Source organism: Amblyomma americanum, chromosome 1 (assembly GCF_052857255.1).
Source record: "Amblyomma americanum isolate KBUSLIRL-KWMA chromosome 1, ASM5285725v1, whole genome shotgun sequence".
In the NCBI taxonomy this organism is placed as follows: Eukaryota; Metazoa; Arthropoda; class Arachnida; order Ixodida; family Ixodidae; genus Amblyomma; species Amblyomma americanum.
This window is the reverse complement of record NC_135497.1, coordinates 193650189-193673628: the sequence shown is the minus strand read 5'-3', so window position 1 is coordinate 193673628 and position 23440 is coordinate 193650189. Positions and strand designations below refer to the sequence as shown.

Below are 23440 nucleotides of genomic sequence, written 5' to 3'. Positions count from 1 at the left end.
GTCAACGTGTACTTACAGGTCACGTGAGACATTAAAAACTGCAATATAAGCGCTGCTTCCCCATTCGTTGTCATTCCGGCTCTTGAGGAAGGCTGGCTTCAGCACTGCAGTAAATTCAAACAATGAAGCAGCGATTTTATGCACGTTTTCTTTCATGCCTCACGTGACAGAAAAGCACTCTTTTGCGCCGCAGCCATCGTTGGGCTGTTGAAACCGAAACAGCATGACATGAAGAAATTCGATTATAAATTATATTAATTGTTCGTATGCGAATATCACATGGTGATTCATGCGTAGTAGTCTTCCGCATCATCGCGGAGAAGAAAAAAATGCCACCAAAATTAGGTGTCTATACTCCTTTAACACTTTCTCACTTGAGGAAAAACGACCAAGGCTAAAGCGAAAAAGTCCAGAGTTGAGAGACGACTAAAAGCACCACTGCCAGCTGGTTCGCATTTTTTCTGCGGCGCTATTGCTGCAGAAAGTATAATGCAAGCATGTGTAATGCTTGCAGCCGTCTATCAGTATGTGTTGGGGAGCAGTCGGCGTGGTTTACATTATGCAACCATGCGATTAAGGAAAATTTAGCGAAAAAATTTCTGGTGGTTTAGCTCCGGATAACCCCTGGTCGAAAGCGAAAAGCTGCATCTCCCTGGCTACATTTGTGGTCGAGTCGAGGCGACTGGCGGTTTCCGTAGATAGCCAGCCAGCCCCCCCCCCCCCCCCCCCCCCCACCCCCCCCACACACACACACACACACAGTAGTAGACATTTTTTGTGTGAAAAGTTTATATTTCATTCTTCGAAACGACATTAAAGGCGCTCACAAAAGACAGTATATAGTTACTAAAGCTTCGGTGATATTTACAACTGTATTATTGCTCGTTGTAAGCGGAGATATGGGACCAAATCCGGTTCCAAACGATGCTGAAACCCTGCAGATAATTTCAGAAAGCCAATTTGAAAAAATAAATTGTTTTTTTTTGGGAAAGGAAATGGCGCAGAGTGATACAGGAGTAATTTCCTTTTCTTAAAACCAACTTTCATTTTGCTTTGCTTACGTAAGGCGCGGTTCGCGTGTCCACCGATATGTGAGACAGGCGTAATTTCCTTTCCTTGAAAAAAACTTTATTTCACTTTCCTTCCCTTACGGTGCGATTCGGGTGTCCACCGAAATACGTGAGACAGGCGTAATTTGTTTTCCTTAAAACCAATTTTCATATCATTTTCCTTCCCTTACGGGCGCCATCGGGTGTCCACCGAGATATGCGAGACAGGCATCATTTCCTTGTTTGACCTCTAGCAACATTCAAGGTCAAACTTGCGGGCACCGCTGACGGCTCGAAATGCTGGCGTAGTGAATCTTTTCGCTTCAAAACGTTTCAAGAAAGAGCGGTGTTTCTGCTAGCTAGACTGTCAGCACGCGAACTTTGGTTAACTTTACCGAGGGTTTCACACGGCAGATATCGGGCTCAGCACCTACCCTCCCTTCGCATTATTTTGCTCTAGAAGTACAAAAGTTGTTCACTTAACACGGGCAGTTCCTTCAACTCTTGGTTGTGTATTCTGGAGTTAAAGCACGGTTACACAAACGAGATTCCCTTGGGCGGTGCGGTTGCTCCACTGTAAAGCCAGCCGATTCCCAGCTGTAATTTTCCAGCCAATGTAAGCCGAGCCATAAATGCTCACCTGCTTCTAGCTGTGACGAGGCGCACGGTAAAGCCGATATGTCACCGCGAGGCACCTGTAGGTCTCGCTCCCTCCCACGTAATCGCTGCTAAAACTCCTCACCGGCGTTTCTAGGCGGCATATGTACTTTTAGGGAAACGGGGAATTATGAATGAATGCCTTTCAACGACACATCCCTAATGTAGCCAGCCGGCATTACGCCAGTGATTAAACGACGCACAAACGGCAAAGCACCCTTGTCTGTGCATGCCAAACACGTACAGTCCCCGCGTCTTCGGCACGTCACATGGTGATCACTTGTCTTGAAGCAATTTTAAAACGGTAGCTGTACATGCGATTTTTACTGGTGTAAACTGCGTCACCATCGTACATCCTAAAACTCGCATTCACCCGCTGACCAATACTATCGTGCTATTCAGGTGGGCTGGGGCCGTAAGGGCATTGTGGGCCGGGACAAGCCGCGCTCCTCGAACTGTCCCGTATGTGGTCACGTGATCCACACGGGCATGTTTGTCTTTTAGAAGATTTTACGGCTCTTTTCATCGGACAGCCGTGTATACACCATATCAGGGCTTAGGGAGAAGGGGACAAGCCAGTTACACTCTAAAACACGAATACGCCTATATGGGAGTAAAAAGAGAGTAAGCTGTCCTCTAGCGCCCAACATTTAATAAAAGTGTTGGTTTATGTTCAAAGCGACTCAGGCTGTGAGGGACGCCGTAGTGAAGGGCTCAGGAAAGTTCGACCACCTGGGTTATTTAACGTGCACTGACATCGCACAGTACACGAGCCTCTAATTTCGCCTCCATAGAAATACGACCAGGAATGCGCTAGCGGACAACTTACTACATTTTTACTCCTTTCTGTTTAGAGTGTAGGGAGAGGCCCCTTACCCCCGATATGCGCTTCGCTGATTCTGGTCAGGGCACAGTTTATGCTTCTCGATTATTTCGCCCGAAACACGCCCAGGTCCAGCATATTACGTACCCCAGCCCCGAAAAGAATTTGGCCTACACTGACGTCAGTCCGCCATGCTAACATGGCATTAGGAATACGAGACAGCCACAAAGCAAATGATATTGCTGAAGCGTGCAAAGTCAAGACATTCTCCCTTGCGCCTTGACACGGAACTCTCCTGTTTCAAGGCCCTGTGACAGGACAGGCGACGCTAAACCCCAGAGGGGCGAAGTTGACATGAGCGCTTTAATGAAACGGAATCGGAGGAAATTCGTCAGACACGCCGCGGTGGCTCAGTGGTTAGCGCGCTCGGCTACTGAGCCGGAGTACCCGGGTTCGAACCCGACCGCGGAGGCAGCGTTTCGATGGAGGCGAACCGCAAAAAGGCGTCCGTGTGCTGTGCGATGTCAGTGCACGTTAAAAAGTCCCAGGCATTCGAAATTATCCCGGATCCCTCAACTACGCCACCTACTTCTCTCGTTCACTCCCGCCTTCCTCCCTTCGCGGCGCCGTTGAAGAGTCCATCGAGAAATGAGAGTTACTCGCCATTTCCTTCGCTTAAAAACCATTAACCACTACCTCGTCGAGGAATGCGCAGCAGATATATGCACTACGTTTACTTGGTAAAGGGAAGGAAAAAAAGTTTTAAAACACTCCTTACGGGCAGCAGATAGCGTCATTGCTAGTGCAACTTTTTCAAGTGCTCCACCCTGACATTCCACGCAGCCACGCAACCCACTAGAAGTACTGGCACTGAGCTGGCAACTGATCAACTCCTCCACTTTAATCGCAGTGACAGCGTGGGGCCGATGAGTCGTCGTGGTGCAAAATGATTGGTCGTATAGCAACGTTCTTGCCTGCTCCTAGTTTTTCTGGAAGGCTACTTACTAAATGGCAGGAAAACTCAGATATTCCATTCTGCAGTCGCCGATTCTTTAAACCAACCCAAGCTATCTGACACCTTGCTTGAAAAGTGTGACCATCTGTTTTCAAGAGTTCCTTGGCACAGTGACCTCCAATGATTGGGTTCCTTCACGGAAGACGCAAACAGATGGCAGGCCCGTAGATTCAAGACAACCTTAGTGTATCGAGGTTTCCGTACCAGCCACGATGTCTGGTACACATCGAGAGTCGCGACATTAAAATCGGTGCCGTATCTAACAGGTCCATTACACTCGTGTCTTTCTAGCCTCTGTCAAACTGTGCGGCAACCACCGACATGGAACGTTTTTCAGACGAAGATAGTCGTGAAGAACAGTTGACAAGCCCGGCCGATTAATCATTAGGTCCTCTTCAGTGTCCCCATACACCAAGCGAAGGTCCTAACACGCTTTTCTAGAGCAGCAGTGTTTTCTTACACCAACGACTTTGATGGTGTGCCAGTAAGCAGCGCTTAAATTCGCCGAATCAATTAACGAAAAAGGGTTGCACGTGAAGGCGCATCGTCTCCAAAATCACGCGACAGCAGCTCGAGTAACTTTGGCTCATTTAAGGTACTTCTGAAATTACAAAAAATCATCGCTCGAAAACCCCGCCCCTCGCGGTCAACGGCGAGTGCTGAACTAGATCAGAATGTTGCAACTTTCTCGGGCCCTTGGCTCACACCGGAACGCACCATGCTAAGCTACAGGGACCTCGGTACACTAGGCAAGGGTGAAGTTTCGTCGCCAAAAGCTTGTTTCCTACTTGCAATTTTTCATTTCGCTAATGTCAGAACTTTTTCACTCGTGCGAGTGACTTAGCGGCGAGATCTGAAAGCGTGGCCTTGTAGTCACAGCGTGCACAGCTCCGCACACTACCGAGGCGTCAACCTCCGCTTAATAATAATTGGTTTTTTGGGGAAAGGAAATGGCGCAGTATCTGTCTCATATATCGTTGGACACCTGAACCGCGCCGTTAGGGAAGGGATAAGGGAGGGAGTAAAAGAAGAAAGGAAGAAGGAGGTGCCGTAGTGGAGGGCTCCGGAATAATTTCGACCACCTGGGGATCTTTAACGTGCACTGACATCGCACAGCACACGGGCGCCTTTGCGTTTCGCCTCCATAAAAACGCAGCCGCCGCGGTCGGGTTCGAACCCGGGAACTCCGGATCAGTAGTCGAGCGCCCTAACCACTGAGCCACCGCGGCGGGGCCTCCGCTTAAGCGCAAACCTCAAATCTTTCGTCCTCCGTACATATTATAATTCGCCCTTCGGATGCCCTCAGCGACCGCCCTATCCTGAGAAGAGCTGGAATGAGCAGAGCTAAAGCAACCAACCGGGATAGGTTTTGCTGGTGGCGGTGACGCTAACGATAACGCCCCGGTGCCCTTTCGAAGCGAGGTGCATCCGTCATCGTAACAAAAGCTAGGCCTCCGGAGTGTTTTTTGTGCAGTTCCTCAAGCGGAGGACCTTCGAGACGCCCGGGCGTTGAGCAGTAAAGCACAAAGCTGCAGAAACTCCAGCCTCGCAGCGCGTGACGCAAGGCTACCAAGATGCCGGCAGAGCAGAGCAGTCACAGAGACCACGACCAGACTGCGCACATGACCCGCGTCCATGAGAAGCTGCGGCGCGTACCAAAAACAAGACCTCAAAAGGGGAAAACAAAGAAAGGAGAATGGACTTCCGCCCCGTCGCCCCAACGGGCGAAAACCAAAACTTCGCAATGCACTGGCACGAGGATGGTATCCTGCTCGATGCCACGATGCTCCGAAACGCCGGGACATAACTGTGTGCGCGCAACAAACAGCATCGGCTGAGTCACGTCGACCCGCCCCCTCCTCCTGCGCACCCCTATCAAACGGACCTTATCCTGAGGGAGATGTCTGCGCTGTCACATCTAAGTTAGGGAACTCAAAGGAGTTAGCGGAGGGAGTTTGTCGATCTCCCTTGCACGTTGAAGGGAATACACTAGCTCACAGCAAGCATGCGCTATTAGTGAATAGTTCGCGATAATTGTGACCGTTAGCGGTTAGCGAAAGTAAAAAAAAAAATTTACTAGCACGTTTTCGAAGCTATTCTTGCACCCGACTGCCCTACGTTCTCTACCTACGTGGGCGTCGCAAGCGGCCGCAACAATCGACTTCTTGGCTCCTTCCTTGTAGATATTTACTACGTCGTGGTGTGTGTCTTTCATTAGCGCTGGCGGCTTCAATTTTGTGCTGTTCACTGAATCACGATTTCGTGCGCTAACTTATACATGCCCCATGAGCGCGATGAACACTCCCGTGGCACGCCGCTCCGAACCTTGGCACGCAAAGACTCCCCACAAAGCATTTCGTGCAGTCAGCGTGCAACCTTATAGGGCCGGTGTCGTCTAGGACAATTAAAAAGCGAGACTCTCAAAAGCGGCTTAACGAAGACGGATGGCAGGTGGGAGAACTGAAGTTTTACCTTTTCTTTATGGGGGTTTAACGTCCCAAAGCGACTCAGGCTATGAGGGACACCGTAGTGAAGGGCTCCGGAAATTTCGACCACCCGGGGTTCTTTAACGCGCAATGACATCGCACAGTACACGGGCCCCTAGAATTTCGCCTCCATCGAAATTCGACCGCCGCGGCAGGGATCGAGGCCGCGTCTTTCGGGTCAGCAGCCGAGCGCCGTAACCACTGAGCCACCGTGCACGCCGGCTTGAAGTTTTACTGAATAAACTGATGAAGTTCGTAGGCAGATCTTGCACGTCCTCGCTTCGCCCCAGACTCGTCACTCATATTCGTGAACAGAAACCCTGACCATGAAACAATGCGGTTCAAAAAAGCTGTACATTCCACCGGTTCGAACAGCTTCAATGCGCATGATAAGACAGCTTTGCTGTGTTTAAAAAAGTGGGTTTCCAATTAATGTTTTTGACATTCACTCAAGTCGCTATTTAGCTATTTATTCCGTTCTTTGTGGACGGAAGCTCCACCAAAGTGTTTTCCTGTTAAATTAAGGCAATTTTCTATTTGTGTAAACATCAAATAACCAATGCCTAATGAGCCCTTGGTGGCCCCTGTGAAAAGCTCCTTGAAGGGAAGCTGAAGAGGTTTTTTTTTTTAGAATTCGAGGTTATTTAAGAATTAAAATGTGTGAAACTAGGAGTTGGAGGTAAAGCATGCCACATAGTTTTGTGCTCGTATTTAAAATGGTGACGTAATTACCGAATAAAATCACGACAATGTTCAGGCTGCTCGTCACCACGTTGGAGACATGCGGGGAAACTCGTTATTGTTGCTGAAATTTCTGATGTCCACTGCCCTTGTCCACATGCTGCAGTGTGCTGTCCGATGCCGCCAAACAATGCTCCATGGGCTTCACCTTCGGCGACGTTAGTCTTCCTCCTTGAAGCAATAGTCTCTTCGCTGCGAATGAAACACTGTCGCACTTAACATAATTGTTGCGGCCTCTCCCTGTCGCTGTGCACTGCCGAGAAGCCTGAACGGCAACACGGCTTTACTCGGCGATTATGTTACCATTTCAACTGCTAGCACAAAAAGACTTTGCATGCTTTGCTTGCAAACTTCACACACTCGACCCCTTTAAACCCATCAAATTCTAAAACCTCTTCAATTGCCGTTTAAAGATAGTACGACATTAACCTTCCTTCCATTGAAGTGAATCTCCCTTGAAGGCCCTGTATTTCTTTAGTTCAGGGGTTGGAGGGGTTGCTGTGGGCCAGGGGTCCCTCCACTTCCCAACTGCTACACACTTTCAGTGAAATACTACAATTTCAGCACATAAAGCCCTCCAAACCGGTCTTGCTGCCCATGGATCCCGCAGAACGGCTGCCACCCACTTGTTGCTGCTCACGGCCTTAACGCACACGGCATGCACCTTATACTCTGATGCCACAACCCGAACTCACATACTTTGTTACAGTCACACCAGCAATGCTCTTTTGACTAGGGACATGTCCGTGCAAAATATGGAAAAAACAGAACAACTCGTAGGCATAACTAAATGCAGGGTTTCAAAATAATAAGCAGCAATCAGAAAAAACTTCCCAAACACCACTGAGCATTTGTCCAATTAAAACTACTGAAAATTTTATTTACATACAAGTCAATGGCTACAGAGTGGAGAGGACAAACGTTTACAGAGAGGAAAATTTTTCAACAGTACAATGCTTCTGAAACATATATAGCATGAGCTCTCCAAAGAACTTTGCAGGCTGAGGCAGCACGGTTGAGTGCTTCGCAGGTATCAAGAATAACAGGCAGACATGCTGTAATTTTCTTTGGTGCCTTCACATCCATCTTTGAAGAAATAAATATTGTTTCTAATATAGGTGCAGATTAATTGTGCCATGGGTAGCAAGGAGGCACGACTTGCACGCAACTGTCCGAGTTCTCCCATGCACGAAAATTAACAAAAATCTGTAGATAACACTGAAAGATCACTACACCACAAAGCTGGTTGAAGCATGCAAACAAATACTGAAGTGAAAAAGCTACGAAATGTATTCTGTAGTGCTCAAATACTTCACAAAGACGCATTTAAACCTATTAATTGCTTGTTTCAAGGTACAAAAGTTTCAGAAACATTGAAAAAATTCTACACCTACAACAGAATATTTAGCCATTTTGTGGGCAATTACTGTGAGTATAATTTAAGAACTAGCACACTGATAGTACATGCATTTTTTTTTCAGGAAAACTAAATGCACAAATACTTACACTGAGTAAAGAAGGGAAATACATGCTAATTGCAAAACTTTGTAAATGGCATGATTTTAGCAGCTGAGCTCAGCTACTTTCATTCCTTTCTTCAAACAGTCTCTTGCATTCATCACAGGATACTTTTCTTGGTGACAATGTGGCTTTTATAAATTACTATAATGAGTTTAAGCCTTTGTGTTAAAAAGCAGTCAACAGGAAGTGCCCTACAACAAAAATGTAAAAGTACAACATCCTGAACAGGTTAGCCACTGCACGCACATATTGTTTCAAATTGCACCACTGCCTCTCTGTGTCTCACCTGTTTGCTTTCCAGAACCTGCTAACAAGCAACCTGCTGCACAGGGGAAACGTCCGATTTTGCACATTTCAACTTCAGTCAACACTGTCAGTGCTGATCATGAATGCTAATCACATAAGCAAGAAAAAACGCGTATCAGGCGCTTTTCCCAAGCCAATGCTGGCCTTGCTTTTGTCATGAGCATACAAACGGCGTCGAAATTCGACAGAATGATGCCGACAGAGAACATCAATTGCAGAAAGCTCTTGAAGCACGAGTATAAACATTTGTTATACAATCAGATTCATTCAGCGGCCCACACTTTAAAGCAGCTGAAGACAACATATTTTCAATGGAAGTAATTCGCTAATATGTCGAGGTCTCACTTTTCTGTACGATGAAACCATTTCAAGAATTTGATATACAAAGGAACGAAGAAGCACGCACTTGTCAACCAGAAACTGTCATTTACAAATCGAAGACCTAGAAATCTTTAGCCGACGACATGGTTATCACACGGCATGAAAGGCGAGTCTCGAGTCATGTCTATGCAGACCAGCCAGCACAACTGCACGCAGAAAGCCAGTCTACCACTTGAGAAAATGAAAATACGGATGGATGGCGCAGCGAAAGTGTGCGTCACTGGGTTCATGTAGTACTTGCGCTTATCAAACTGCCACGTTACCGGAAAGCGAACAGAGCGAGTGCGCCCAAATCACAGCGCGCCCAACGCAGCGCCGGGGTTTGGGGCCTTCGCTCCCTTCGCAGCAGTCAAACAGGCCACACGCCCCCCTCCAGGCGCGGCGCTTGATCAGTGATTGCGGGCGGAATGTTAGCGCTGCGGCGCAAAGATTAGCCTCGACCGCTTTGTGTATGTCGCCAGGCAGTGGCCGACGAAAGTGAACGCTAGCCGCCTGCTTACCTTCCAAGTCAACAACCTTGCCGGCACGCTTGAGGGCCCTGACCGCTTCGTCGTGTGTCGCGTCCCTCAGGTCTTCACCGTTGACCGACAGGATGGCGTCTCCGACGTAAAGTTGCTCCGTTGTGTCCGCTGCCATGCCTTTGAAGATCTTGCTGATGAGGATGGGCATCTTGTTCTCTTTGCCACCCTTTATGCTAATGCCGAGGCCGTTGTTGTCCTGCTTGACTACACGGACGACCCGCTTGGTGTTGGCAATGCTTTCTGGGATGTCGCTCGGCTCACTATCCGAAAGCGTGCCGTTGTTGGTGATTGGAGGTACTTCGTAACTCTCGTCCAGGCACAAACTGAGATGGTCCTCTTCGAGCGTCGCCAGCACCTTGTGCCATTGCTGCTTGGCGTACACTTCGAGCACACCCGTGCGAGTGTACGACGACGTCGTAGTCGCCATCTTTACCCTCGGCGTACGACGACTCACGAGCTGCAACTTGTCTGCTACTGAGGGCGCAGCCAGCAGCACGGCCGGCCGCGCAGGCGCAACGACACACGGAACGCGGAGACGGCAAACGCCAGCGCCCGGAAGAGCCTCGGCGCGTCGGTAAGTTGAAGCTCGCAGCGGTGGCGTTATGAACTAAAAGATGATACCGGAACCACAACTGTTTGCCGCTTCCCTTGCAGCACTAGGAAGCTTCGTTTTTCGCCGCACGCGTTCGTTCTGTCAAAAAAAAAAAAAAAAAGGAAAAACTAACATTGTCCAGAGTTCTTCGTCTTGCTGAGTACTTCCACAGAGCGGCCTAGTAGCTTGCATTTTTCTCGCTATTATAGGGCTTCATATAAGAATTCGTCAACGCAGTAGACGATGCAGTTTCCAATCCTTTAACTCACAAATGAACTTATTACGAAGCTGGCAATATCTGGCTGGCCAAGCTGGCAATCAACGCAATATCGCACCTGCTAATGGTGCGGACCGGACCGATCTTACTATCGACCACTTTCGACTTTCACATTTTCATTTGTTGAAAAAGTCAGGAACTGTGAAATATAGTGCCAACTTAATGAGTGACTGTGCGAAGTGTTCTAGGGGTTCAGAATGAGTCTATCAGCAACGAAAAAACTGAAAATTGGTTTTTGAGGAAAGGAAATGGCGCAGAGAGAAATAGGTGCCGTAATGGAGGGCTCGATCCGGATTAATTTCGCTCACCTGGGGCCCTCAACGTGCACTGACACATCGCACAGCACATGGGCGCCTTTTGCGTTTCGCCTCCATTAAAACGCGGGCGCTTTTCGATGGAGGCACCTCTTTCTTCTTTCACTCCCACCTTAGTCCTTCCCTTATGGCGCGGTTCGGGTGTCCACCGAGATGTGAAAAATTTACTTTCCTCGAAACCCAATTTTTTTTCGTGGCTCATAAACTTATTCTTAACCTCTAGAACTGTTCACACAGTCACACATTAAGTTGTCATATTTCACAGTTTCTGATTTTATACAGACTATATAGACTTCTACGGACAAATAAACAATGGCTTCCACATGCACCACTGCCACGCTTCACTGCAAAAGAGTAGTAGTGGCGCCACCTTTTTGGAACAAATTCTTCAAGGCTGTTCTGCCTGGATTTGCTTAGACGCTAGCTGTTTTGTGAGTTTTCGACAGATGGCATTACGTTTAAAACAAAAACTTCACTTTCCATTTTAGCGTTTTGGATGTAGCGCCTCAATGCATCATACAAATAACTGTCCATTTCCATTTTGAGACAAGAAGTTTGCACAGTTATAATTAGAGAAGTTGAACAGCAGACGATAACAATGCTCGATGCAGAACTGTTTGGCTCTATGCGGTTGCGGACATACAGTATTGTGCGTTTTTATCGTGAAGACTTTCAAAAGTTTCCCCGCCTCAACCGCTGGCTCATTTGCGATGAAACTGCACACAGAGCTTGCGGATCATGGTAACTTTTGTATCGTAGCAAGTTTGACAACGGTACTTACTTAGTTGAGCCGTGCATGATGCGAAAACATAATCGTCTACGTAGAGATCGGCAACCAAAACCCGCAGACGACGCTTTTTCGCTGAAGGGCGGCAGTGGCGCCATCTGTTTGCGATAGCGCAAAGCGTCACGACAAGGCCGTCGAGGAGAGCGTTGCAAGGAGCGCGGGCCCTTTGAATATGCCGTTCCTGTCGTTTCGTCTGCTTCTACTGAAGCGCTTACAACATTTTCGACTAATTAAGCGGAAAAATATCAGAACAAATGATTTAACGAGGCTTTACCTTTTAAAGAATATTGTTTGCAATGCTCGCCTCGGCGGCCTTGTGGTGACGGTTTCTACTGCCCAAAACAGATGGCGCCACTGCCGCTCTTCAGCGAAAAAGCGTCGTCTGCGGGTTTTGGTTGCCGATCTCAACGTAGACGATTACGTTTTCGCATCATGCACAGCTCAACTAAGTAAGCACCGTTGTGAAACTTGCTACGATACAAAAGTTACCATAATACGCATGCTCTGTGTGCAGTTTCACGGCAAATGAGCCTGCGGTTGAGGCGGGGAATTTTTTTAAAGTGTTCACGATAAAAACGCACAACACTGTACATTCTTTCCTTCCTTCATGCGGCCATACTTTTCCTTCCTTCATGGTTGCTGCCGTTGCGGCCGACGTTTGTTTGGTTTGTTCATAAAGTTAATATACGTATTTGTTTGCCGCTATGGAGGAAGGAAAGAGCGCAGTTGCAGACCAGACAGTCTTCGACGCCTGCTGAGATGGCGCTCGTTACCATGCCACCGTCTCCTAGCTTGCTTGGCCGCTGGCTACATATGAACCCTATGCTTGGTGTGACGTCGCGGCATCATCGACGTCATATCAAACTTCGCAGCGCGGGCGGCACGTGCAAAAGCAGTTTACGTTGGCGTTTTATGTTGTTTATAGCCTGAGGTTTTCTTTTGCTGTAGTTGTTTATATTCTGTCATATGTGGAAAGTTTAGTTGTAAACGTTCGGGCTGCGCTATGAACACAAGCATCCGGGGACAGATTTCGCAGCCAACATGTGACGCTATCCGAAAAGACGTCCGTGTGCCTGTAGGGCATGTTGTGATTGCTGAAAAATGGGCCGGCAGCGAGTTGCATATCGCTCTAAAGAGTGAGAATTTTTTACCTGTTTTATTTTAGACTGGCGCTCTTATTTTGCAAAAATTATGCACCATCTTGCGCGTATTTGCACTCGTAGGATGAGAATTTGGCATTTGTGAACAGTAACCAATGTTCCACTACCGTTTTAACTCGCTACTTATTTTATTGCACTTTTTTATTGTGGGAATTGGCACTGGTAGCAGAAGTCGCTGCGTGCAATATTTTGCCTTGGCCGCGTGAGTGGAGCGTTCGATTACAGGACATTCGTATGTATGCGATGCTAGATACATGCATAAAGTAACAGTACTGCATTCGTGACTAGCCTTCCTTCCTTCCGTGTGCCTTTAAAAAGGCTCTCAGTATCCTGTATACTACGCTCACCTCGCGGTCAAGCCCCAATTTTGCTAATGTGGTGCTTGGCGAACGTGCGTCTGAAAGCCTTGCATATTCTTTCTTCTCGTGTCCCGTCTACGTTCTGCAATGTTAACATCGGGATGGAAAACCAACAAGCCCAGATAGATAGATAAAGAGGAAGAGGGAAAGGCAGGGATGTTAACCAGAAAGGAGTTCCGGTTGGCTACCCTGCACTGGGGAAGAGGGATTAGGGGACTAAAAGGAGGAAGAGAGAAGGGAAAAAAGGCATAACACACACACACACGCACAACGCTGTCACAATTTGTCACTCAATCCAGTCGCTTTCAAGTAGACAAAGAGTGCCTTGTATGCCTTGAGGGCAGTCGACTGCTGTGGCCACGGACCGAGGATCTTTTGCTCTGTTAATGGGCGAGGATCGAGGCGGTCCAGGGCACAACACAGTGTATGTCTTGCACTCGCAAATGCAGGGCACTCACAGAGAAGATGAGCGATGGTCTCCTCACAACCACAGCTCTCACAGGCAGGGCTGTCGGCCATCCCCATCCGGAAAGCATAGTAATTGGTAAATGCAACACCGATCTATAAACAGCATAACGGTGTTGCGTCGTCGCGACATTCTAAGTTACGTGGAAGACGAAGGCGCAGTTCAGGGTCCAGTGCCTTGAGGCGGAGGTTGCAAAACTCTCCCGTGTTCCACGCTGAAAGTGTGAGCTCCAGCGCCAAAGGGCGAAGCCCACACGCAACGTCAGGTCTCGATATTGGGATCCTCACTGCAACAGGCCTACGCTGCTGTTCTGGCTAACTAAAAACACACTATGCAAAAGCTGCTTGTTTGGGTCACCAGTGCTGCAAACGGCATGGATTTATAATTAATTTTGATCAAATTAAGAAAGTACATCTTCCAAACTTGGTATTGAAAAGCAAGACTGTCGTATGCCATCTCTGCATCAAAGAAGCGGGCAGTTTAACCGAGAGAAGTATTTTGCAGTGCACATTTAGCGCTTCAGCAGTAAGGAGGGCAATGTCATTAGCAGTGTGGATAAGATTGTTAAAGTAGCCGAAGAGGTCTACACAAATCTGTACAGTAGCCAACGTAATCAGAGCGTTAATAAGAAAGACAATCGCGTACAGCAATGCGTCATCCCACCAGTAACGAAAGAGGAAGTAAAGAGAGACTTAGGAGCAATCGAAAGGGGAAAAGCAGCTGGTGACGATCAGTTAACAGCAGATCTGTTGAAGGACGGAGGGAGATCGTGCTAGAAAAGCTAGCCACCCTGTATACGCAATGCCTTATGATCTCGACCATACCAGAAGCTAGAAGAACTCAAACATTATCTTAATTCATAAGAAAGGAGACGCCAAGGACTTGAAAAATTACAGACCGATCAGCTTGCTATCCATTGCCTACAAGGTATATGCTAAGGTAATTGCTAATAGAGTCAGGGCAACTTTAGACTTTAATCAATCAAATGATCAGGCAGGCTTTCGTAAAGGATATTCCACAATAAATCGTATTCACACTATCAATCAGGTGATAGAGAACTGAGGAGAATATAACCAACCTCTATATATAGCCTTCATTGATTACGAGAAAGCATTTGACTCGGTGGAAACCTCAGCAGTCATAAAGGCATTGCGTGATCAGGGTGTAGAAGAGCCTTATGTCAAAATACTGGAAGATATATAGCAATTGCACAGCTGCCATAGTCCTCCGTAAAGTCACCAATAAAATTCTAATAAGGAAGGGCGTCAGGCAAGGAGACCCGATCTCGGCAACGCTATTCACCACCTTCTTACAGGAGGTATTCCAAGACCTGAATTGGGAAAAGTTGAGAATAAGAGTTAAAAGAGAATACCTAAATAATCTGTGATTCGCTGATGACATTGCCTTGCTGAGTCATTCAGGAGGTGAACTGCAAATCATGATCAATGAGTTAGACGTGCAGAGCAGAACGGTGGCTCTAAAAATAAAACATGCAGAAAATCAAAGTAATGCTCAACAGTCTAGCCAGGGAACAGCAGTTCGCAGTTGGCAGTGACGGACTGGAAGTGGTAAGGGAATATGTCTACTTAGGGCAGCTAGTGGCCGCTGATCCGGCTCATGAGAGGGAAATAACTAGAAGGATAAGAATGGGATGTAGTGCATATGGCAGGTCCTCTCGGATCATGAATAGCAGGTTACCAATATCCCCCGAGAGAAAAGTGTACAACAGCTGTATCTTACCGGTACTCACCTATGGAGCAGAAATGTGAAGGCTAACGAAAAGGGTTCAGCTTAAGTTAAGGACAACACAGCGCGCCATGGAAAGAAAAATGGTAGGTGTAACGTTAAGAGACCGGAAGCGGGCAGAGTGGGTGAGAGAACAAACGCGTATTCATGACATCCTGGTCGGAATCAAGAGGAAGAAATGGGCTTGGGCAGGGCATGTACTGCGAAGGCAAGATAACCGCTGGTTCTTCAGGGTAACGGAGTGGATTCCAAGAGAAGCCAAGCATAGCAGGGGTAGGCAGAAGGTTAGGTGGTCGGATGAGGTTAGGAAGTTTGCAGGCATAGGGTGGGCGCAGTTGGGAAAGAACATGGTTAATCGGAGAGACATGAGCGAGCCCTTTGACCTGCAGTGGGTGTAGTCGGGTGATGATGATGATGATAGATTGCATTGCTTTGCTATAGCGGCTACTCTGTTTTCTCTCTGCTTCGCATTAGTTTGAGCGTGGTTTTAAAGATTAAGATTTAAACCTTATACTGTGGGAGGTAATACCGTTCTTTTTGTTACAGGTTTGCTTCAAACAGTTGTTTCTGACCACCTGGGGTTAATTGATTTCTATCCATCAAGTAACAGTGCTGTTCTGTACATCTCGGAGGCTGAACTTCTCAATGAAAATGCTGTGAAGCGAAAGATTGTGAAACTGCGAAAGGTATGCAGCTCATTTTTGGTGTCAAGCATGCAGACTGCAAGGGGCTATGACGTTTGGCAGCTGAGCTCAAGGTAGTGGGATTGTATCTCAGCCACAGTGGCCTCATCTAAGTGAGGGCTAAATGTGAAGGCACATCTGTGCTTAGTTATGTAGTGCACCGTTAAAGAACTACAAGTGGATGAAATCAATTCAGAGCCACTCACTGAGGCAACTCTTATAGTCTACATGCAGCTTCTGGGCATTAAATCCCACATACCATACTGTGGTGCTCTACATAGCGTCCAATGATACTACTACGTCAAACTACTACGATAGACTGAAGCAGAAGTAGAATGCCAGACTGGACAAGTTGGTGATGGCCTACTATTACAAACAGCATGCAAAAGTGAGGACAGGTTTGTGCTACCTTGTTTTTGTCTCATCTGTCTCTTGCTGTAATAATAGTGACAGAAACTACTTGGATAAACTAGTCTAAAAAAATAAGGAGGCTAACAGTCATAGCCAAAAAGTTAACTATTCAATATTAGTTGACCAGCCTACTAGTTAACACGCCTTAGCTGTATTCTGATGCACTACACCGCTGACAATGCTATGCTGAAAAAAGAGCTCTTCTAACTCAAAAAGCTTATTTAAAAAAAAATTGAACTTAGGTGAAACACCTGGTATATTTCACTTTTAGTGTCAGTCTTGAGGAAAGCGATGCCTGTTTTTGTACATTCTAGAGCTATGATGTTACTTGAAAATGTTCTTTCAAGAAATTTTGAGAAATTCAAGAAAGCAATTTAGTATATAATATTACATATTCACAAACTTGTTTAATAAATGTATCGCCATTGTAATGTTACATTGCACCTGTAAATGCAATGTTAGAAACAGTGACCCTAAACATTACAATGGTGACACTGAATATGCAATATTATATAGTAAATTTCTTAAGACCTTCCTTTTGTTCATTTGACCTTGTCTTAGTGCAAAAAATGGACATTTGGGAAAAGTTTAAAGATAATGGCGATAACAAAACTTGTCGCTAAACTATGTAAGGTCTGATGATGCTTTTCAGATACTCTTTTATGCCATGAGCCGTTTTACAGAGCCCACACTGAGTCGTCGTGCGGATGAGGTCCTCCAAGGTCACCGACCGAGGTGGCCAGGAGAGGAAGATGAGACAATGAAGAAGGGGGCTGTGGTGATAGGAGAAAGAAGGGGATAAATAAGGTGGGAGAAACTGAAGGGATGCTGTCGCGGACAGAGAGAGAACTGCTGTCTTGGATTCCTCAGCGTGAAGAGCTGCTGCCACGCAGCCCAGCCGTCGGCTCACATCAGTTGTTTAGAGGACTATAGACACCTAATTTTATTGCATGTTTTCTTCTTGAAATGATGCTTTAGACATAATACATGGATCGCCACGTGGTATTCGCCTATGACTGGTAAATAATTTGTAATTGAATTTCATCTGTCATGCTGTTTTGGTTTCATCAATTGAATGATGGCTGCTACGTGCAGTTGAGCTTTAGGTCACGCGAGGCACGGAAAACTGCAATATAAACGCTGATACATATAGTTTTAACTCACTACAGCGCTTAAACCAGCCTGCTTCATGAGCTAGAATTGAAACAAACGACGCATGAACAGTTATATTGCCATTTTTTTTGTGCCTCAAGTGACCTAAACGCAACTACACATTGTTGACGAAACTGAAACAGCATCAACAATAAATTCAATTATAAATTATTTAGCGGTCCTAGGTGAATACCATGGGTGCTCCATGTATACCAGTGTCTTAACGCATCGTGTGAAAGAAGAAAACACAAAAGAAAGCATATGGTTTCTATAGTCCTTTAACTAGGCCGTTGCCTAGTTTAGCCAATTTTTATTTGCCTGCAGGTATGCAGGAATAGGTGTCATACTTTGTGCCTTCTTTGTGTCTGTTTTCCACAGACTAACATTCTGGAGAACGAATATGCACTGTAAAGAACAAATGAATGCTGCTTATGCCGGATGCCAACAGTCACTGAAACCAAGGAAAGCATATGAGAATGGTTCTTATTTTTAAAAATTTCTGTTGTTGATCAACAGAAAATTAGTAAGAATTTTATGCCTGAAAGATGGTTGATTAGAAAGTAGAAAAAAAAACTACATGCCACCAGTAGGATCTGAACCCACAACCTCCTTATGTTGCGTACAGTGCTCTACCAACTAAGTTTTGGTGGCGGCTGTCCAATCTTCTACTTCCGGAAGTATTGATGTTGCCTGTAACCTAACGTTGAGAGCGTTCACCAGCGCCACCCTCAACTGTTGAGGCGTACATATAATGTCCTGTATTATCGCTAGTGCTCCTTGGAACGTGATCGAATGATGAGGGTGGCAGCCATGCGAGAAGCCTCTCATGCTACCTTTTCGTTTATTGATGATATAATTGATACAAAAGTGCACGAACAAAGTTAGTAAAGGTGGTCCCGCAGTGAAACGGTCAGGGAGACCTCCTGTAAAAAACACGTAGAGAACACACTTTACAAATAACTTGGAAGAAAAATATAGTGAAGATTGCAAATAAATGTTGTTGGTTTTTGTACATACAGTAGCAAAACAATACAAAATACACTGAAAGAGTCGCTGTGGTCACTTAGTAGTTATGATGCTTGGCTGCTGACCGAAAGACAGGGCTTCGAGCCCGGCCGTGGCAGTCGCATCTTGATGGAAGCGAAATGCTAGAGGCCCGTGTACTGTGCAACGTCAGGGCATGTTAAAAAAAACCCGGGTGGTTGAAATTACCCGGAGCCCTCCACTACGGCGTCCCGTATAGCCTGAGCCACTTTGGGACGTTAAATCCCATAAACCAAACTAAGCCGAAGAAAATACTCCCTTGTCAAGAGCTGTGCAACCCAGCGAACACAAATTTTTGTGTATCCCGTTTTTTTTTTTTAATAGCATTGAGATGGATCCTTTTTCTGTACGTCTCTGTTCCATAATCTGCGTCGTGGTAATGTATCTGTTATTTTGAATGAGTTCATCAATAAATGATGCATTTCCACGGTTGCGACGCTTCATGGCCTACCTGGAATTTAATCACTGCAGGTTGGCATAGCAGGGTATCACGTTGATCATGCACAGTGGCTTAGATGAAACAGGAAACAAAAGTTTGATATGGGTTAAGGTATAAAGGACCAATTCTTCTGCTTACAAAATTTAATTTCCCTAGTGCTTATTATCACCAAGCTACAGTAGATTGTGTTACTTTTTGACCGACCCTTGAAGAAGAAAAAACAACCACATACTGCCAGTGGGATCCGAACCCGCGACTTCAATACATCGTGTACAGTGCTGTACCAACTGAGCTATGCTGGCGGCTGCCCAACCTTCTATTTTTGGGAGTATTTATGTTGTGTGTAACCTAATCTTGCGAATGCTGACCAGTACCACCTTCACCCGTTTCCTCTCCTTCAGTTTTTTTTTTTTGTTTTTGTGATTGAATTAAATTTTTCTGATAATTTAATTTTTGCTTGATCACGCCTACTAGATCAATTTTAAATCCTTTTTCAAGAGCCTGGATTCAGTGTCTGCCATCAGGATACAAAAATTAAGCTGTTAAAACTAGTGCATTGGAAATCGGGAGAGAATTGGTACACATGAGTAGATTGCCTTGAAACCCTTTCTTAGTATCTTGTGCTAAAAGGAACTTCCTACATGCAGCCATGTGCGGAAAAAGAAAAAAAAAAGAATATGTTTGGTATAGGTCAAACTGCAGGTTTTTGTTGTGAAATGGTTGAGTGTGTTACTACACTTGTAATGGCCCAGAAAAGTGGAGTGCCAGCATGCAGCTGTGGGAGAATGCTAAAGGCAGTGTGTAAATGGGAAAGTTGATAATTCCTTTGTGTTTTTATATTTTGCAGAACAATGCCAAAAGGCCATATGTCATAGCTGAACAAGCTGCGGCCCTTCAGGAACAGTACAACAACTTGCAGCAGTTTGCTGTGATGGAGTTGGGAATCCCTCTTATTGCTGTTCATAATCAGACTGAAGCAGCACAGCTTCTTGCTCAAATGGTATAAAGCACACTTCAAATTTTTCATCCTTCTACCACTAAGTAAAGAAAGGGGCATGTTCTGGTTGTTAGTACAATTCATGACAGCTTTCATTCCGAGGAACTTAGAAAAACTGACTTCAGATAAAAGTAAAAATAACAAAATTGTTGAACTGTTTTACAAGTAGTCTTTTGTCACGATCGTTTCAGCATTGGTTCAAGACCCCCAACACTTCCCAGACATACAGCAGCCTTGAGTCGTTTTGGAAAGTTCCCAAACACAAAAACATGCAGCCTTCCATTTGATAGTGCTTAAGGGTGCTGAGATAGAGCTTTACCTTGAAGGCAGCCTTCTTCCCACTGACACTTTGTCTCATATTGGTTTGTCCAAAGCTACGTCAAGCATAGTTGCCCAGTTATAGCTCCTAAATCACATATCTTGATGCTGGCGTTATAAATGTGTAAGAATCAATGTGTGCCAGAACGCTCATTAGCTGGCAGCACCGTTTTATTTAGTCTGCATGCTTGTAAAAATCGGTACTACGTGGGTCTGTGCCGAGCAGTGTTTCTTTCTAAATAATTCGTAATTAGTATTCTGCATTTTAACATAGAGAAATTAAGTAATGTCTATGTTTCTTACTTAATCACCTTTAGGAGGCTGTGGAGAGTGGAGAAAAGCAGAACCCCTTTTTAGTGCAACGGCGAGTGGCTCCCATGGGTTCTTCAGTAACTACATGCCTCCTGCGAGTTCCAGGCTTGGGTGAAGTCAAAGCAAGGGCCTTGCTGCAGAAGTATCCCAGTGCGTTATCATGTGGCGAAAATTCTCTTTCCTACCTGTATTGTATTCAAACAGAGCAGAAGTTGCCGCCCTTCCACTGTGCTACCTTCCTCATGCAAGTTTTTTTCTTTACAGGCCTTAGAGCACTCTCTCTGTGCACTGTGGATGACCTCACTAAAGTCGTAGGCCCAGCATCTGCAGCAAGTGTTCACAGATTCTTCAATGGTGGCAAGTGATGCAAGGGACTGTGCTCACATTTGTTATTAGAGCTGCAGTGACTTACTGTTTTTGTGTACCTCAGGTGTGCATGGTTTATAAATTTACAAATGAAATGGAGTAAAATGTTGCTTGAATGTGGCACTTGAGTGCGATTTTACACATGACTGGAAGCTTCACATATAAACAAAATGGGGAGCTCTAATTGCTTCATGTTGTGGTTATTTGGTAGCCATTCCACTCTTCTTGCATCTGTTCTATGCATCAATCGATTAGTGCATTTTCTTTTTTTTTTTTTCCAAAGTGGACAGTATGTGTCTTCCTATTGTGAATCTGCTTTTTGCTAAGATGACAGAGGCTGTGTTTAGAGAGGCAGAAACTTCTGTGTTTAAAGCAAGCTTTGAATGCACTTGAAATCTTAACAGGGCACAGATGTATATACCAGGTGATTCCTTTTAATGTTTTCAGATTTTGTTTTAAAAACTGTGAGAAATACGTCTGTGCACATGTATTGTACATCCAAGGCAGACATTATGTATGTGATGCAACTTAATATACAATTAACTGAAATTAACATATCAACTTTTAAATCTGGCTTTTGGGCTCAAGATTACATAGAGAAATTGAAGGCCATCAACACTGAAAGTGAGCCATTTTTAAATTTTTGAATCGGCATTGTGGTTTGAATATTGAGCATCAAAAATACACTTTTGAAAGCTCGTTAATAGGCTTTTCTGTGTTGTGCATTAATAAAATGGCGTCGCTGCTGCGTTTGGTATTGTAGGTGAAAACGTTAATTTCTACTACATGATAAAATACACACAGTGTCTGTATTTGCTGCATTAGAAATGCGAGCTATGCCTTTTTATAAATATGCAAGGCAGGAAACCCAACTTAGTGAGCTTTCAAAAGTGTATTTTTGATGCTTGATATTTCGAACCACAATAACAATAAAATTTAAAAACTGGGTTTGCCTTCGATGTTGACGTCCTTCAGTTTCTTTATATCTTGTGCCCTAAGACCAAAATTTTTGACACTGGTTAGTTAATTTTAGTTAACCTTTTAATTGCCGCACTATGAAGCAATGTTTCAAAGCCAAAAGTTACTATTGACAATTCACATATGCTTTCTAAAATAACCGTGAAAACAAATGTACCCATATTTACACTGATGCATATTTTTTTCCTGTTGTATTTTTAGAACATTGGCATTTCGAATATGAGGAGCATTTACGGGCAATGAAATTGCAAATTTTTTCTTGCTATCTGAACACAACCTTCGCAAATTATATGTAAAATGACTGGGCTTGAGTCATCTTTTCTTTCATCGCGAGAGCTGTATCGCATTCAGTGTTTCAGAAGCTGCAATAGGCAGACAAGCACTTCTTGAGTAATGGCTTTTACATCATAGCTATGATATGCATGTCCCACTGGCTGCAGTAACTTAAAATGGATTGAATTGAACTTAATGCTAAATATGGCATAAAATTTGCAAAAAGCTGTCCTTATCAATAAAATTCTGCTGAATGTTTCCTACCTTGGAATGTTCTACAATTCAGAGGTACTAGTAGAGCCTTGTTAATATGTTTTCGAAAAAATGCGGGAGAAAAAAAGAGTATTTTCTGGGAAAACGTATGCCCTTTTTGAAAAACTGTGCCTGAAGAATGAATTAAAGTAATTTATGCTTTCACTTCCTATAAAGGCCAGCGAGTGCTTGTTGGCACAAGATCTAAGAGGCTTTTTATGGTACTTGTAGACTTCTATCGCCATTTGTGTTGTCCTTAGCATGAAAGAAAGTTCGCTACGTATCCAGACTGGCGACAGCAAGGGTGAAAAAGTAGCTGGGCCCTCTTCTGTGTAACTGTCCTTTTCAAATTCTTTGCCCGATTGCATGTATACACTATGGAGAGGCAACTCTCACACCTGACTGCCATTGTGTTTGTCCATGCTCGGTGTGCTCTTATGTTCACACATTGTCATCTTCGGATGGTTTGCTCCATTGCACTGACGCAATGGGGCAAACCCCACCCCCCCCACCCCCCATGCGCACGCCTGTGTATATACCTTAACTTTAATGTGAGTTTATTCCATTCATGGTGTACTGGTAACAGCACTGGGCATCTTACGATAGACAGTAGCTAGTTCCAGAGCACCGTCCGGCCTAGCAATGCCTAGCGAGCGGTGCGCTGCCAGCGCACCGGCGGGCTGCACGTTGCTGCAAACGCGTCACTAGCGTTAGTGTGATGTATGCTCTTGCTTCTGGGTTATAGATAAGATGATCCATTGACTTTTATATACCGAATTATTGATATGTCGAACTATTTCACTATCCCCTTTGAGTTTGATATATCCGGGTTCGACAACCACCATTCGCCATTTTGGCTTGCTTCATCTATCTTGTAATGCTGCATATTATTTTCGAGTGTGTTGCTGTTTGTATTTGTGCCCTACAGTGCAGTGCCTGCATTCTGCATCTGGTCATGTTTTATATGTGCACCACTCATGGCCACTCGTAATGCAGATATGACTTTGCAGCACG

The 23440-nt window shown here is 45.2% G+C and overlaps 2 protein-coding genes across 3 annotated transcripts in view; one reads left to right on the top strand and one right to left on the bottom strand.

Annotated features, from left to right (window-relative positions):
• The window catches only part of Syn1 (Syntrophin-like 1), a 102395-nt gene extending 92336 nt beyond the window's left edge, over positions 1-10059 (bottom strand). Inside the window, exon 1 of one of the 2 annotated variants that reach the window (XM_077648164.1) lies at positions 9480-10059. In XM_077648164.1, coding sequence (XP_077504290.1) covers positions 9480-9927 — 448 coding nt within the window. In that variant the 5' untranslated portion in view covers positions 9928-10059. The remainder of the gene's footprint in view (positions 1-9479) is intronic. The other variant, XM_077648163.1, reaches the window with a different exon arrangement.
• A 2252-nt stretch (positions 10060-12311) lies between these two features.
• On the top strand, positions 12312-22535 carry LOC144114428 (Fanconi anemia core complex-associated protein 24-like). Its single transcript, XM_077648165.1, has 5 exons — positions 12312-12606; positions 15748-15887; positions 19778-19930; positions 20563-20707; positions 20822-22535. The coding sequence occupies exons 1-5, from the start codon at positions 12474-12476 to the stop codon at positions 20920-20922; spliced, it is 672 nt and encodes a 223-aa protein (XP_077504291.1). The 5' UTR covers positions 12312-12473; the 3' UTR covers positions 20923-22535.
• Positions 22536-23440: the final 905 nt, after the last annotated feature.